General features: G+C 44.6%; 1 protein-coding gene across 1 annotated transcript; it reads right to left on the reverse strand.

Moving 5' to 3' along the window:
* Positions 1 to 535: 535 nt before the first annotated feature.
* On the reverse strand, positions 536 to 16,610 carry kcnmb3 (potassium calcium-activated channel subfamily M regulatory beta subunit 3; the record flags this gene model as incomplete). Its single annotated transcript, XM_081373809.1, has 4 exons — positions 536 to 913; positions 2,003 to 2,189; positions 14,520 to 14,732; positions 16,528 to 16,610. The coding sequence occupies 4 exons, from the start codon at positions 16,608 to 16,610 to the stop codon at positions 536 to 538; spliced, it is 861 nt and encodes a 286-aa protein (XP_081229935.1).
* Between the last annotated feature and the right edge of the window lie 282 nt (positions 16,611 to 16,892).

Genomic DNA, 16,892 nt, shown 5'->3' on the forward strand with positions numbered 1-16,892 from the left:
TACATCAGCTTTGTCCCTCCACCCCTTCAGTTCCATCGGACTCTGCCTTTCCTCCGGCTATGACGACTCCTGCTCCTGGCTCCTCCCTCTCGTTTGTCTGTTCATAGTTTATTTCCTTCTTTCTGTTCAGTGTTTAGTCTCGTTTGCGTTTCATGTGGTTGTTATACAATTTTCATGCATTTTCCTAGTGGCATCTTGATTAAATACTATTTGATTGTACTCCATTTGTTGTGCGTTCATTACTACAGTCACATACTGTGACAAGGACAAGGAAAATACTATTTTCTAGTTTATAAACTGGAAAGTAAATGTATATTTTCCATTATATAAAAACATACTTTACACAGAAACTGACCACCAACTGCAACTTTCAGATGCCATCTTTATTTGACTTTAATGAACAATCACAATGTATAAAATCTTTGGCCATATTTAGGGCATAAGGCACTTATATTATTTCATAAGACTGAATGATGAATTAAGTTATTATAACTACTAATTTGACCTTTACAGAAGAGGCACATTATAGTATTTTCTAGCTAACTTGGTCATGCTGCTCCACGTTGCCCCTAGGCCTGCATCTTAAGAGCCGGTAGATCCTTCCCCCTGTCAGTTTACCCTGCTTGCCGAGTAGCTCCTCTCTACTGATCTCAGTGCAGAGGAAAGCAAGATGCTGGTTGAGTTTCACCAGCCCCACCAGGAGGATTCCACCAAACAACATGAGGCTGGGCCACAGCAGGTAATAGAAGGCCATTTTAATGGAGTATTTACTCCTCAAGATGGCGTCATCTGGGTATATAGCACTGAGATAGCATGTCATGTATTTCCCTTGTGTACTTAACGCTTGTTTGATGTTACTGGCCTCAGCCTCTTGTTCTGTCTTGTTTCGTTGGCATTTCGGAGTGTAGAAGCACTGAGGGAAAAGATAATGGCAAACTGAAATAGATATTTCAGATATTTACACTACATGGTCAGTCACTCTCTGTTTTGATTGCTATGTTTTAAAACATATTTTTATCCATAAATTGGAACTGTATACATTATTTTAAAATAACTGATATTAATAATCATTTTAATTTGGAAAGTCTTACCGTTCCATTGCTTTTCTCCATCATTTCCTGTTCAAAAAAGTAATAAAAGAATAAATTTAAAAGAATAGAATATAACAATATTTGTGGTAAAATACAGTATTTTGACTCATTGAAATGTCAAAAATCACACTATTAAAATGTCTTAATTAAAATAAATTGTTGACATAAAAATCACCATACATTTTAATGTCAGTAGTGTTACCACAAAATAAAAACACAGAATTTTATGAAATACATTTGTGTATTACTTCACTAGTCACAATGAATCGAGAAAAAAAATTTTTTTTTTTGAAAGGTTATGTTATTTTAAGCTGGTTGGCATTTAAAAATAAGATGCTCAATATCAACAATAAGATGTTTTAATCAACCCTAACCCTAACTATAGAAGTTAATAAATTGTTCAAATATTATTGTTGTTGTTATTATTATTAAGTATTATTATTAAGTATTTATTGTGACCTTGAAGATATGTAGGATTGATTTTTTTAAATTGATTTAGATTTTTTTTTTAAATGCCAATGCCACCGTAATTGTATAAGAAGAGTTCAGTTTAGACAAACATTTAAAAAAAAATTTTTTTAGCTTTGTGTGAGCAACAGACTGAAATATAAGTTATTGTCAAATCTCTTTTTCAGTTGCACAAATTTGTGAAGATACCGAATCCCAATTGGTTCTTGTGTGTCATCATTTTAATATGCATACAGTAATTGCAAATGAGATTTGAGAGGTACAGTAGAGGAGAAGGGTTTTCAGCAAATAATAGTTTTAAAAAACGTATCTGCTTGTACCTTAATGGTGCTTTCTCCTTGGAGCTTGGCATTAAAATCACGGTCCATAAAACCAGAGGAATGAAAATAATATAGAATTTGGAATGACAGGATGATTAAATCCTCCACTCAGTTAAATAACACTGACTGCTGTACCTTTGGCCTGGATTTCACAGCCTCTTCATCATAGTAAAGTCGAAGTGTTTTTTCAGGGGACGAAATGTTTACCCAAACACGCAGGCATTTAAAGCTGACATTACCACGGCAGTCCATCACTTCATCCAGCAAATAAATCTGGTCTAATGAGCAGTTGGCAGAATTTTTCCAGTTGCTGTTGGAAAGATAAACGTAAATTATTAAGTGAACGCTTACAATGTAAATACTTAATAAGGTACTATATAAAAATTGTTGTAAAAACCTGTTAATTGGTTTACAGGAAGTTCCATTATTATATACAGGGAAAAGCTGTAATTGATTTAACTTTACATTTCATGTTATGTTACAGTAAAACACTGTTAAATTGGCTGTTTTTGGAAAAAACAAACAAATCTTATAATTTACAATGAAAAGCCGTAAACTGACATTCCCAGAATTCCTGTGTGATACTTCACATTTGATGTTTTTTTTTTTTTTAATAAATATGTTCATGCTTAGTGTTTTGTTATCATTTGTGTGCATTAGGGTTTTATGTTACATCGTATGTTGTGAAATTAATGTTTGTATTATTTTAGTGTTGTGTGTTACCATGGTTGTATTTTGTATTGTGTGTTTGGCGTTTTGCGCCTTCTATATATTAGTATTTACCTCAGCTTGAGGAAAAGCTGCTTGTGATGAACTTTGGTCCATAGGTTTTGTTTATTGCCCTCCCCAACTATCATTGGGTCTTGAAGTAGGGTATCGCTCTGCTTTGGATAAGTGCTCTGCTATTCGCTAACTATAGCAGGATTTGAGTAGAGTTATGCTAAATGGGGTATGAGCTGCGATCCCCCAATGACATTGAGGTTTTTAAGTAGGGCCTGAGCTCCCCTGCGACTCATTTTGGGGTTAAAGCCATTGTACTGGGCACATTGCATTATGCTCTGCTTTCTTTTCCCTCCCTTTTTATGGGAAAAAAAGGGATACAGGCTTCCCCTCGGAAGAGTGGCAGCTCTAAGGAGCCTGGTTTGCTCTTTGTGATAGGCTTTGTGATACCCCTTAGGTAGAGCAGGGCAGAATGGTACCATAATTTGTTACCTCCCTCCCCAAATATTGTTGGGTCGTAAAGAAAGGATATCGCTCCCCTTTGGATGGGTGCTCAACCAAGTTTGCTTATTGGCGGTACTCCTTGTTATCTGTCACTTGATATAGGTCGAGTGCCTTTATTTAAGGCAGGCTTCAGCCGTTTTCCCCCAGTTAAACTGGGGTCTTGAAGAAGTTCCCTTGAGGTTCCCCGGGGTTTGAGAGTTTGAGTGATAAGAGTGTCGGGCACACGTTACCATGCCCTGCTCTCATTCTCCCTCCTTTCCTGAGTAGGAGTAAGGATTAGGCTCCCCCTTGAAAGGGCAGCAATAGGGCAGGTTGTAACCTGAAGGGCTAATTTCTAAGATTTTAGCACTTTGGAGGCTCCTTTTCTTGATCTGCTCTTAAGAAAGGCTCCCTCTGTTTTGTTGACATCCCTCTCCAATGGTTGGAGTATGATGTGGGAATATCGCTCCCCTTTGGAATAGTACTCTACAAGGCCTAGTGCCAAACGAGATATACGAGGCACTAATAGTAGGGGATCTTAGGAAGAGGACCTTTACTCAAGGTAGGGTATGAGCTGCTCTCACTCAGATACATTGGGGTTTTTAAGCAAGGCCTAGCTCCCCTGTGGCTTCCTTGGGGTCTAGAGTCTGGGTACTTAAAATTATTTGGCACACTGCTTATGCCTTGCTTTAATTTCCCTCCTTCCCTGAGTAGGAATGAGGATAAGGCTCCATCTTGGAGGGGCATGCTCCCTTTCTTGAGCCGCTCTTATCATGGCCTGTAGGGAATCGTGATTTTTTTTTTTTTAAAGCCCCTCAGTTCTGTTTATCCCCCCCCCCCCCCAACAACGTTTAGGTCTTGGAGTAGGCCTTCCCTGTTGCTGGGTCTCTTGCAAAGCCTCTGGGGGGCAAACTACGACCGGCAGTGAGAGTGAGAGTGTGAGAGTGAGAGTGAGTGAAAGTTTGGCGTGGAAGTTTAGAGCCCTCGTGTTTCTGTTTTTCTTTCTTATTTATTCAGGTAAATTTCTTACGGGTCCACTCCGTTTTTTTTTTTTAGCCGTTTTTATAGGGATGTTTATGTATGCGCTTATTCACAATGGACATTATAACCTTTTCTGCCCTCTGGACGCTCTTTTATGGATTAATTATCTCCGACTAGCCATGGAAGGCTACAGGACACCAGAACCACACTGCTGCAACTGAACTGTGGGATAACGTGCGTGACAGACATCACGCCACAACTGCCTGATTTTATCCTAAAAGACCCAGAGTGGAAAACAGCGGCAACGAAGAGGAAGCGAGGTAAGCGGGGAGGCGTCAGGCAACATTTCCAAAAACAGCGGCTTTCTCGTATTCCTCTACCTTCCATGATCCTCGGGAACGTCCAGTCCCTGAGGAACAAAATGGATGAGCTCCAGGGAAACGTCAGCTTTCTGAAGGACTTCAGGGATTGTTGTGTCCTGGCTTTCACAGAGACCTGGATGTCGGAGAATGATCAGGACACCGACTTGTCAATTGATGGATTCAGGGCACCTTAACAAGTCGACCGAGAGGGAGAGGTAACGGGGAAATCTCAAGGTGCTGGGGTATGTTTATATTTCAACAAATGACACTGCATTTCTGTGACTGTAAGAGAACGTATCTGTACACCAGATGTCGAACTTTTATCAGTATCGCTACAATCTTTCTACCAACCCCGTGAATTTCCACAACTTTTTATAACAACAGTCTACATTCACCCAAGGGCGAACGCTGCGTCGGCATCTAACACCATCTTTGAAGCCGTGCAGAAAATGCAATCACTCTAGCCCAGGGCGCCAAACTTCATACTGGGTGATTTTAACCATGTATGTCTCAAGAAAACACTGACAAACTTTTACCAGTATGTCTCCTGTCCTACCAGACGGGATAAAACCCTGGACCTCTGCTATGGATCTATAAAGGACGCGTACAAATCACTGCCATTACCACCGCTGGGTTCAGCGGACCATAACTGTGTGCATATGTTGCCAACATACAAAAAACTGTCCTAAAAAGACAGAAAGCTCAAACTAGAGTAATTAAAGACTGGACTGATGAACCTGTACTATGCTTGCAAGACTGCTTTGATTGTACAGACTGGGAAATGTTTAAACAGTCTTGTGGGGATGACCTAAATGAGTGGTCTGATGTGACATGCTCATATATTGCTTTTTGTAGAGACATGATTGTTCCATGCAAACAGGTGAAAATCTATCCCAACAACAAACCATGGATAACTAAAACTGTTAAGGATAGCTTACAGAAAAAAAATCATGCTTTAAGGGGGGTGACATTGCTGACATTGCTTTTTTACTATCTAAAAGTAGGAATTCTCAAAGCAAAACGAGACTATAAATATAAACTGGAGAACAAGATGGCAACAAACAACCTTGGATCAGCCTGGGACAGTATGAAAACCATAGCAGGCCTCCAGAATCTAAAGAGCAGCAGCCCAGTCACCCTGGATGGAACGCACCTTTTGTTGAATGGTGTGAGGTAGTGATGTTACGTTCGTGAACGAATCGTTCTTTTTGAACGAATCTTTTAGGTGAACGAATCGTTCTCGTTCACATAATCCATTGACTCATATTTCTCGTTCACTGAAATTCCTCCCTCCACCGCCGCGCGGCGCTATTGCAGCGCATGCGCAGCTCAGTGAAGCGGATAGCTCTGTGTTTTCAACCTGTCAAGAATGACTAAACCTCAAGCCAATAGCGTTCGAGTATGAGATGTGACGGAGCATGTGATTTGTTGGATGTAGTGAACGAATACGCCCTTCACTGACTGTGACCGAGTTGCTTTTGTTTTGAGTCTGAACGAGAGAGAGATCTTCTCGTGAACGAACTGGTAGGCTACATGTCGTTCGTGAACGAAAAGAACCAGTTGTTTGAACGATAATGGTGGCGAACCGATAGAGCTGGGTTTGTGTAGTCAGCATATTTGCATCAAAGAAGGAAATTAACACTTTACCAATCATGAAAACGGTTTAATAACGCAAGCATGGTTAAATATAACAAAGACAAATTAACATTGTCATTTTGTACTTGACGGTTCACTTGATTTAAATTTACACTTCTCTTTACCTGCTTTTCTTTTCTTTTGTTTGTGTGTTTTAGACTTAGTTTTGTGGTATTTTGCACTTTGAAAAATTTACTTTACTACTTGTGTTCATTTTGTATGATCAAAAATGAATTAATTACGTTTTATTCATGTCATATGCACTTCTCTAAAAACTAAAACAAACCAAAAAATATGACAGTATTGGTTAGGTCTCATTTGCGTAACGTCAGCAAATAACATTTCAGTTAGGGCTGTGAAGGGGCATGTAATTGGTTGGATCTAATGAACGAATACGCCCGTCACTGACCGAGATCGCTCTGTTTCAAGTCTGAACGAGAGAGAGATCTCGTTCGTGAACGAATTGATCAAACTGGTACTTTCGTTCGTGAATGAGAGTACTGGGTAGATCGGTCATTTAGCATGTGATTCAATCTCATTCAAAGCGCAGTTATAGGAGTGCGTATAATTGTTTATCATATTTAACATACTTAACATAACTCAACGTTTAATATAATCCCAGATTTATGAATGTGTATGTCTGACCAAACAATTAAAATGTTAATTATGCAAGAAAACGTCTCGGTTACGTATGTAACCCTCGTTCCCTGAGTAGGGAACGGAGACGTTACGTCGGATGACGACGAATGGGGTTTCGCTTAGAAATCCTATCATCTTCGAGTATTGAAACACGAGCCAATGGCAATGAAATGCCATGGGTCTGCGGAATTTGCATAGCGTAACTCCGCCCCATGCAGGGGGTATATAAGGAAGTGCGCGAGCAACATGCAGACTATGTCTTCGCTGAGGAGCCGAGACTGAACTCAGGCGTTCCAGCGGTACAGCGGAAGTGGCAGGGAGACGTAACGTCTCCGTTCCCTACTCAGGGAACGAGGGTTACATACGTAACCGAGACGTTCCCTTTCGTTGTCACTCCGAGTTACGTCGGATGACGACGAATGGGGTTCCCAGTGTAATCACGCCACCTCTCGACTGTCTTCCAGTGCCCTGCGTAAGTCTGAGCTCCCTGTCGTGAGACTAGCACGGACGAAGGACTCCTACTTAACACAGGAATACCAAGGTACACTGGGAAGCATATCCAGTAGAAATATGCAATCATGCCCAGCCCGAAGGGGGGGACTTAAGAATACACATATGACCCGAAGGAACTGCATAAGGAGAATCACTGGGGTGTCCAGCCGCAGGTGGAATATTTCAACCCCAGGGGTGGCAAGGTGGCTTGCCAAGGGAAAGACACATGCTCAAGGAGGCTTACAGTGGAATACACATGTGGGGGTCGCCCGGAGGGGAACCATGCACATGGAGGCACCTAGCCAACGCGAAAGCTGCCGGTGGCATAACTCTGGCGTTGACGTCGTCAGTGCTGGAGGAGACTCAGGGCTTATTAGGCTCACCTGAGGAAATATCGCACGTATCCCGTCCGTGGAGAGGAATGGCGAGCAAGCGAAGACACCTGAGCAGAATCTAGTACCGGCTAGTTGAGGCGAGTACATGAGAAGAAACTGGCTCCACTCGGAGATTGTAGAATCTCGCGAATGTGTTAGGTGTCGCCCAGCCTGCAGCTCTGCAGATGTCTGTTAGCGAGGCGCCATGCGCTAGAGCCCAAGAGGATGCCACACTCCGGGTGGAGTGGGCCGTCACACCAAGGGGGCATGGTTGACCTTGCTGCTGGTAAGCCAAGCAATGGCGTCCACTATCCAGTGAGACAACCTTTGCTTGGAGAGAGCCTTTCCCTTCAGCTTCCCACCATAACAGACAAAGAGCTGGTCTGAGGTCCTGAAACACTGCGTTCTGTCTACGTAAGCACAGAGGGCGCGTACTGGACAGAGCAGTGCCAAGGCTGGGTCTGCCTCCTCCAAAGGCAGCGCTTGCAGGTTCACCACCTGATCTCGAAAAGGTGTGGTGGGAACCTTGGGCACACATCCAGGCCGGGGTCTCAGGATCACGTGAGAGTTAGCCGGCCCGAATTCCAGGCACGCTTCGTCAACCGAAAATGCCTGCAGGTCCCCTACCCTCTTGATGGAGGCCAATGCAACCAGGAGCGCTGTCTTCTTCATTGACAGGAACTTAAGCTCCACTGATTGCAGAGGCTCAAAGGGAGCACTCTGCAGGGCAGTTAAAACCACTGAGAGGTCCCAAGAGGGTACGAGGGGAGGACGAGGAGGATTCAATCTCCTCTCTCCCCTCAGGAACCTGACGACCAGGTCGTGCTTCCTCAAGGACTTACCATCAACTGCGTCGTGATGAGCGGCAATGGCGGCAACATACACTTTCAGGGTGGGGGGAGACAGCCTTCGCTCCACCCTTCTTGCAGGAAGGAAAGCACGACACTGATGGGGCATTTCGTGGGTTCAAGATTTTTAGAAGAACACCAGTTGACGAAGAGGTTCCACTTCAACGCATAGACATGTCTCGCGATGCTCTAGCGGAAGTGATGGTAGCCACCACCGCTGGTGGTAGGGTACTCAAACCTACCTCGTCCCGTCCAGGAGCCACACGTGGAGGTTCCACAGATCGGAACGAGGGTGCCATAAGGTGCCCCGTCCCTGAGAAAGCAGGTCCTTCCTCAGGGGAATAGGCCAGGGAGGTGCTGTCGCGAGGAGTACTAGTTCTGGGAACCAGGTGCGGTTGTGCCAGTATGGGGCAACCAAAATTACCTGCTCCTCGTCCTCCCTGATCTTGCGCAAGGTCTGCGCAAGAAGGCTCACTGGGGGAAACGCATACTTGCGGAGGCCCCGCGGCCAGCTGTGCGCCAGTGCATCCGTGCCGAGCGTGCCCTCGGTCAGGGAATAAAACAGGTCGCAGTGGGACGAGTCGTGGGAGGCAAACAGGTCTACCTGTGCGTCCCCGAACTGATCCCAAAACAGCTGAACCGTCTGGGGATGGAGTCGCCATTTTCCAGCGAGAGGCCGAAGCCGAGACAGCTCGTCGGCCGCCTGGTTCAGGTCTCCCGGGATATAAATGGCTCGAAGCGACCTCAGAGGCTTCTGACTCCATATGAGGAGGTGGCGGGCGAGTTGCGACATACAGCGGGAGCGTAGACCACCTTGACGGTTGATGTACGCTACTGTGGCGGTATTGTCTGATCGGACTAGTACGTGTTGACCCCTGAGCAACGCCCGAAAGCGGTGCAGGGCAAGGCGTACAGCCAGCAACTCGAGGCAATTGACATGCCAAAGGCGCTGGGGTCCTGTCCAGGAGCCCGCGGCAGCATGTCCATTGCACATGGCACCCCAACCCGTGGCGGAGGCATCTGTTGATACAACAACATACCTGGAAGCTCGTTCTAAGGGAACTCTGGCCCGTAGAAAATTGAGGTTCGACCACGGGGAGAAGGTCTGATGGCAGGTCGGAGTCACTGGGACTCGGAGCCTGCCGTGTTGCCATGCCCACCTCGGGACTCGATCGCGAAGCCAAAGCTGAAGCGGTCTCATATGAAGCAAACCGAGCGGCGTTACTGCGGCTGTGGATGCCATATGCCCCAGGAGCCTCTGAAAAAGTTTCAGTGGGACCGCACTCTTGCCCTCGAACTGACGAAGACAAGTCAGCAGTGACTGCGCGCGCTCGCTCGTAAGCTGCGCACACATGGCGACCGAGTCGATTTCCATACCGAGAAAAGAGATCCTCTGCACTGGCAGAGTTTGCTCTTCTCCCAGTTGACCCGAAGGCCCAGACGAGCTAGGTGCCGGAGCACAAGGTCCCTGTGTTCGCAAACCTGGTCTCGAGAGTGAGCTAGGATCAGCCAGTCGTCGAGATAGTTCAGGATGCGAACCCCGTGTTCCCGGAGGGGAACAAGGGCTGCCTCGACGACCTTCGTAAAGACGCGAGGAGACAGGGCTAGCCCGAAAGGGAGAACCGCGTACTGGTATGCCCGCCCCTCGAAAGCAAACCGAAGAAACGGTCTGTGTCGAGGTAAAATGTAGACATGGAAGTAGGCGTCCTTCAGGTCGATCGCTGCAAACCAATCCTGCGGCCGCACGCATTCGAAAATGCGTTTGGCCGTGAGCAACTTGAACGGCGTCCTCTTTTTTGAAGGGAGCGGTTCAAGACGCGCAGGTCCAGGATTGGTCGTAACCCACCGGATTCTTCGGTACAATAAAGTAGGGGCTGTAAAACCCAGACTTCATTTCGGCTGGAGGGACAGTCTCGATCGCACCCTTCGCCAGTAGGGTAGCGACCTCCGCTCTCATGACAGGGGCATTGCCACCGGCCATAGTGAGTGGATTCCCCTGAGGCGGGGAGGAGACCACGCGAACTGAATCACGTAGCCGAGCCTGATGGTTCTCCGACCCGGCGGGACAGTCCGGAAAGCTCTAGCCAGGCCTCCAGAAACTGCGCCAGCGGGGTTATTCGAACCACAGACGTACCGTCGGGGGTGCAGCGAGGCGGAATGACCGGCCAAGGCGTGGGTGGCATAGCGGCCCGGTGCGGGGGCACGGCCATAAACCGCGTCCTGCCAGAGGAGGCCAGGGGAGGACCAGCGTCCCACGGGGGCGTGCTCTGGCAGGGGTCTGGCGACAGAGGGGGATGAGAGGAGCGTGGCCCGTGGGCGGCGCGTGCTGTCATCCACAGCCTCTTGGGGCTCAGAGAAAGAGCATTAGTTCTTTTGTAGAGATCTTCACCCAGCCCTCAAGCGGTGGAAGGAGTGGTCCTGCTACCAGCTCCTGAAGAACTGAGCCCTAACTCCAAGCTGCCTGTCTCAGGTTTTGTGCTGCTCAGCCAGGTGTTAGCCGGCTAAGGGGCAGAGACAGGCGGTGCCAGCCTCCAGCGACCCCCTTGTGCTCAGGCCAGTGAAGGCTCGAGGGGAGGAGCCGCAAGGAGGCGGCGTCGGCGGGAAGCAGACTAAGCAGACCACACCGACAGATGACCGTCAGTGCAGAAGCCTCAGTCTGCTTGTGGATTGATCGAAGACTGTTGGGCGCAGTCCTCAACCACCCCGCCGACCAGGCAGCCCGCCTCAAGGTGCTGCTTAGGCTGGCGTGGCAGTCTAAGGGGCGGAGACGGGCAGCGCCGCCCTCCTGCGGCTTCCTCCTGCTCAGGTCCGTTTGCAGGCCAGAGGGGAGCAGCCGCATGGATGGGGGCTTGGCGGGAAGCAGACTGAGGAGGCCGCACGGATGGATGACCATCGGTGCCGGACCCGAGTCTGCTTCAGGTGGTCGAAGCCACACCGCCAAAGAGCTCAGCCTGGGACATGGGGGAGCTGAGAAAATGAATTCTCAGACCCTGCCACATCAACCTGGCTAAGCCCATGTCTGGACCACATAGTGGACATCACCTGACCCAGGATCACGCAGGTACCGATGTCGCCCGAGAGCGAGGTCAGTAGTGTGCGTGGCGGAACAACCAGGCCGGGCATGGGAGGCATAGCGTCCCAGCATAGGGGCGTGGTTAGAATTTCCGCGTTCTGCCAGGGTTGGCCAGGGAAGGACTAGCGTTCCACTGCGGCCGGTTCGACAGAACTCCCGGGACAGCACTGCATCGAAGGCGCAGGCGACACACAGCACTGCATGACCGTGCCACTATAGTGACAGGGAACATACAGACCATGATCGCCGTGCGATCGAAAGCAGCGAAGGCGGAGGACACCCGCGGGCCGCGAAAGTCACGTGGAGTTTCGCGCAGCGCAGGTGTCCTGATGCACGTCCGGGAGAAGCTTACAGCGCTCGGGGGAGGGCGGGGCCACTCCAGCCGATGCTTTCAGCTGCCCGGGAAAGCATGGCTGACAGCTCTGGATCGGTCCCGGCAACGATGGCACTCCCGTGGGAGGCAACGCAGTCGAAACTTAATTTCCAGAGGAATCAAGCCCGCCTTGTGATGCTGTGAGTGCATGGTCTGCGATGTGGAGGGGGGTGTGGCCCGAGGAATTGACTCGTCGGTTGTTGTGCCACACCAAACCCTCAGATCACCCTGGCCACCAGCCAAAGTATCCCTTCTCGAGGAAGAGATAAATTGGGGTGTGGCAGAGGGGACTCTACTCACATGGAGATCATTGAGTCTTGATCTATAAACATCGCGATGGTCATGTTCCCGCAATGAAAACATGACTCATCAACGAGCGCTGCCAAGCGTGATTAAGCCCAACACGCAAAACAGCGCTCGCGACCGTTAGGCAGATGACTGACGCACACACATCCAGAAAATACACGGGCGAACCGTCTTGAAAAAGACGTGCCGCGTGCAGCTCTTTTAGAGAGTGGAAAAGCTCAGCAGAGTGCTGAAGCACCCAGGGAGAAACACACTCACTGTCGGCAGATTACTGCACAAATCAGCAGCAGGAAATGCGATCTCGCTGGAAGCGCCGTCACACCAACACACTGAAGAGCCGCTCGTCTCGAAGAGATTTGAGATGACACTCAAAAGGCTTGTGGAGTGAAGTACTGAACTTGGCTCCGAAGCGAAAACATAGTCTGCATGTTGCTCGCGCACTTCCTTATATACCCCCTGCATGGGGCGGAGTTACGCTATGCAAATTCCGCAGACCCATGGCATTTCATTGCCATTGGCTCGTGTTTTAATACTCGAAGATGATAGGATTTCTAAGCGAAACCCCATTCGTCGTCATCCGACGTAACTCGGAGTGACAACGAAAGGGAACCTTGGTTTGGTCATCTGAACCTCTTATTTAGACTTATTTTATTAATTTAGTAAATAAGGCACAAATTTTAACAAAGCCAAATCAGTTTTTTTTTAACAAGTAAATACGTTCGTAAAAACATATCAGAAAATACACTCTTTTTTGCCACCTGCTGCAGTATTTATGAAGAAATTGTCACTGAACGAATCAGTGAACGAGTCTGAACGAATCATTTTGGTGAACGAACTGAAAATGAACGAGTCTCTGGAAAGAATCAAAATTTCCACCACTAGTGTGAGGCATTTCACCTTCAACTAAATGTAGCCAAAACAAAGGACATGCTCATTGATTTTAGAAAAAAAAATCCAAACACAAGAAATTACATCAATCAAAGGTCAGACTGTTCAATGTGTGCAATCATATAAATACCTATAGACGATAATAGACTCAAAACTCACATTTGAAACTAACTGTGAAGTTGTGTGTAAAAAAGGACATCAGCGCCTTTTCTGTTGGAGGAAATTGACTTGCTTTCACATTGACAAATCCATCATGACCACGCTCTTTTACCACGCTTTTATTGAATCAGTTTTATCATTTGCACTAGCAGCATGGTTTGGGAACCTCTCTTTGAAAAATACAAAACTCACTCAACCAAATAGCAAAGTGGTCTAGCAGCCACAGCTCAATGTGGAGACCTTGTACACAAAACAGTTACATCGCAAAACTGGTTTAATCTTAAATGACAGTTCCCATCCACTGCACACAGAGTTTCAGCTTCTACTCTCTGGACGTAGGTTTATAATGCCTATGTGTAGAACAAATAGACACAAAAACAGTTTTGTCCCTGCAGCCATTACACAGAGGTATAAGTCATAGCTGTACTTTGCACAGGTGTTTATTTATTTTATTATTGCTTTTATGTATGTATTAATTTATTCTGGATAATTTTTAATTTTTATTTTATTTTTTTATTTAAATTACATTTTTGTCATTTCCTAATTTTTACTGTCTTAAGTTGAATGATGTGTGATATGTGCCCCTTTGTTTTTACATTTTACATTTTAAAAAAAACACCCTACCGTGATTGGTTGTAGCGAGAACGTGCTACGATTGGTCAGCTCAATGTGGCCGTTATCTGATTGGCTTGAGTAAACGGTGGGTGGAGTCTACTTATTTGTGGATTTTTCTGCACACTGATGCTAGAAGTAATTCAAAATCCACAGATGCGAGAGGGGATTTACAAATGCACAAGTAGAGATTCACAAATGTGTGCAGCGATTTACAAATGCACAGAAAGCGGTTCACAAATATTTGCCAGGCAGTGTTGTGTTTGTGACGTAAAACACATTTGTAAATATATATTTTTTATTTGCAAATCTCATTTTATTTATTTGTGAGTCTACATTTTTGTGAATCTCTTTACATTTGTTTGTGAATCTCAATCTATTTATTTGGAATAATGCAACAATTTTAACCACAGAGTGGACTTTGAACTCTGTAACCTTGCAGATCTTTGTTATGCTCAAACAGCAACATTACACTAACTAAAGTTGAAAAAGTGAAAAAGCACAATAGGGTCCTTTAAGAAAAGAAAGAAACTGGAGGACTTTCTAGGCAGCTCATTATTTTTTGACAAATCATTGTAGTGATTATTAGCAAAAGCTGTTTTAATCGCAAAGTTCATCAACAAGAACATTACAACATGAAAAGTATCCTTTCTAATAAGGCATACAAGCAGTCTACCTGAAGACCTGCTACTAACCTATGGAGACATGGTTTCACCATCACGATTCCCACCAGAAAGTACATGAGGATTGAGAAGGTCATCATGGTGAAGCCCAAGAGGATGGCTTTGTCTTCTCCCACACTGGAGTCTGGGATTTGAGCTCTGGCTTTCTCATTGCATCTCAGCTCCCTTTCTTTCCTCCAGTTCCCTCCAGTTCCCTGAAGTTGGCCTTGCTGGTGGAAGGCATCCCTGAGAAACAATTAAAGGTAAAATTCACCCAGAAATTATTTGCCCAGTTTTATTACATAACAAACCTATAGGGTGTTATTTTTTTCTATGGAATACAAAGGGAGAATTTCTGAGGAATCTTCAGAATTTCATGACAATTCATCTACGTAAAATAACAAAGAAAATAACAGCATGTGGATTTGGAATGACATGTTCCATTTCCATTTTTGGGTGAACTATTTCTTTAAATCATTTTATGCAGATTTACTATAACATGCACAAGGCCTGAGGGCCAGATTAGCATGAGAGTGCAATTCCAAAAAATCGCAGATGGGAGTGGAAAGTTCTGCTTGTGAGCTACTGACGAGAACTGAATAGATAGGTGTAGGAATGACGTCAGAACCTGGAAGTCTAATAGGTTTTTCCAATGGGGTTTCATAATGGGGTGGGGGCGGGGGGGTTCTTATGTTTTCAAAAATGAACATAACTCCCTCGCTTCAAAATTTGCAGTTTTGCTATGGATGTGTAATTTACAAACAAAACGTCAAAGTATTATCAAGTTATGTTTACCACAGGCTTTATTTTACGAGATCTTTATTTTAAATCGAAAAAAATATTCATATCAGTCTGCATATTCAAATAAAGGAAAAGCCACCATTTACTCATTTCATTTCATTTCATTTCCAAACAATTAAGAACCCCACTGAGTTTCATTGTATGGGGTTAAAAACACAAATATCTTTGAAGAAAGTCACCCTTGTGAAAAAGTATAGGACACCATAAGCATACTTCTAAAAAGACCATCATTATGGAAATCATGTACTTTAAAAGAATATATGTAACTGAATATAGGCCTACTTAAGTTACTTACAGTGAATTTAATGTTTTAGGATACTTAATTGCATGTTATTTACAATTAAATTAACATGTATTATAATTTAAATTTATATTAAATGCAATTAGTTGAATTTAAGAGTGCTTTTGACCCACTTTAGAAGGACTTAGGCACATTTTTATATGTAATTTCATAATTCTATGTACTGAAAAGCATTTATGGTAAACTTAAATATACTTTAATAATTTAATTTCTATTGAAACTATAATTTATTTGCAATTGTTATATATTTGTAATTACACATTTGTAATGATTAATTAGCTAATTAGTATTTAAAACACATTAACTTTAAATATTATATCAAATAACACACTACAGTAAAATTATAATCAAGTCCTGTGCTTTAGTATGTTAGTCAACGCATACAAATCTGTGTACTTCTTTAAAGCACAACAAAAGATTATTAAAAAAAGATGGAAAAAAGTAAAGTGGCGTTTTTATTTCATCAATATTATCAGCAAGTACAGTTTAAAAAAATATATAAACTTTAAGATTTGAAGTACACTAAAAGTGCACATTCAATACAATTAAGCACACTTCTTTTTTACAAGGGCATAACTAATTCAAAACTGAGCAAATACGTTACAGGAACAACATGAGGGTGAGTAAATATTCTTTATATTATTAAATATAAATATAAGAATATAAATATTCTTAAGTTCATTTCGAGTGAACTATTAGATTTTAGTGACTTTCTACTTCATTTGATAATTTTCAATACAATAAGTGGTGGAGACAAAAATAGTTTTTGAGGTTTATACTATGTTACATTTCCAACTCAAGGACTTGTTGCTGCTATTTGGAATAACTTCCAAATGTAATATAATATTGATATAATAATAATAATAATAATCTCATACTAGTTTCAACTGGACAATTATCTGTAATGAAACGTGGATCTGATCTCCATACAGTACGTACCGCATGTGTCGTCGCCTCGCGCCCTGGAGAGTGATGTTAACAGGAACACTGAAAGACCCTCGGGGGGAATGATTCAGCAGCATTTCTATAATCAAGTAACCCTTAACTGGGTTACAGCACTAAATTAACACAACACCGACCCCACTTTGACAAGGTCAATGTACCACACATCTGGACACAGAACCACCGTGCTGCCTAGCCGTCAGACATGTAGTGCACAATAGAGTGCACTTAAGGGATTGTTTTCTTCTCATCCTGATGAGATCAGTGGAATATATTTCCTCTGCCTGAACAGGGATGCCACAGAGGGTTTCTATGGGAACCCCTACAGCCAGACCATAATTATGTCCTATGGGATTGTAAGC

The sequence above is a fragment of the Scardinius erythrophthalmus genome, assembly GCF_964197995.2.
Source record: "Scardinius erythrophthalmus genome assembly, chromosome: 9".
Taxonomy (NCBI): domain Eukaryota; kingdom Metazoa; phylum Chordata; class Actinopteri; order Cypriniformes; family Leuciscidae; genus Scardinius; species Scardinius erythrophthalmus.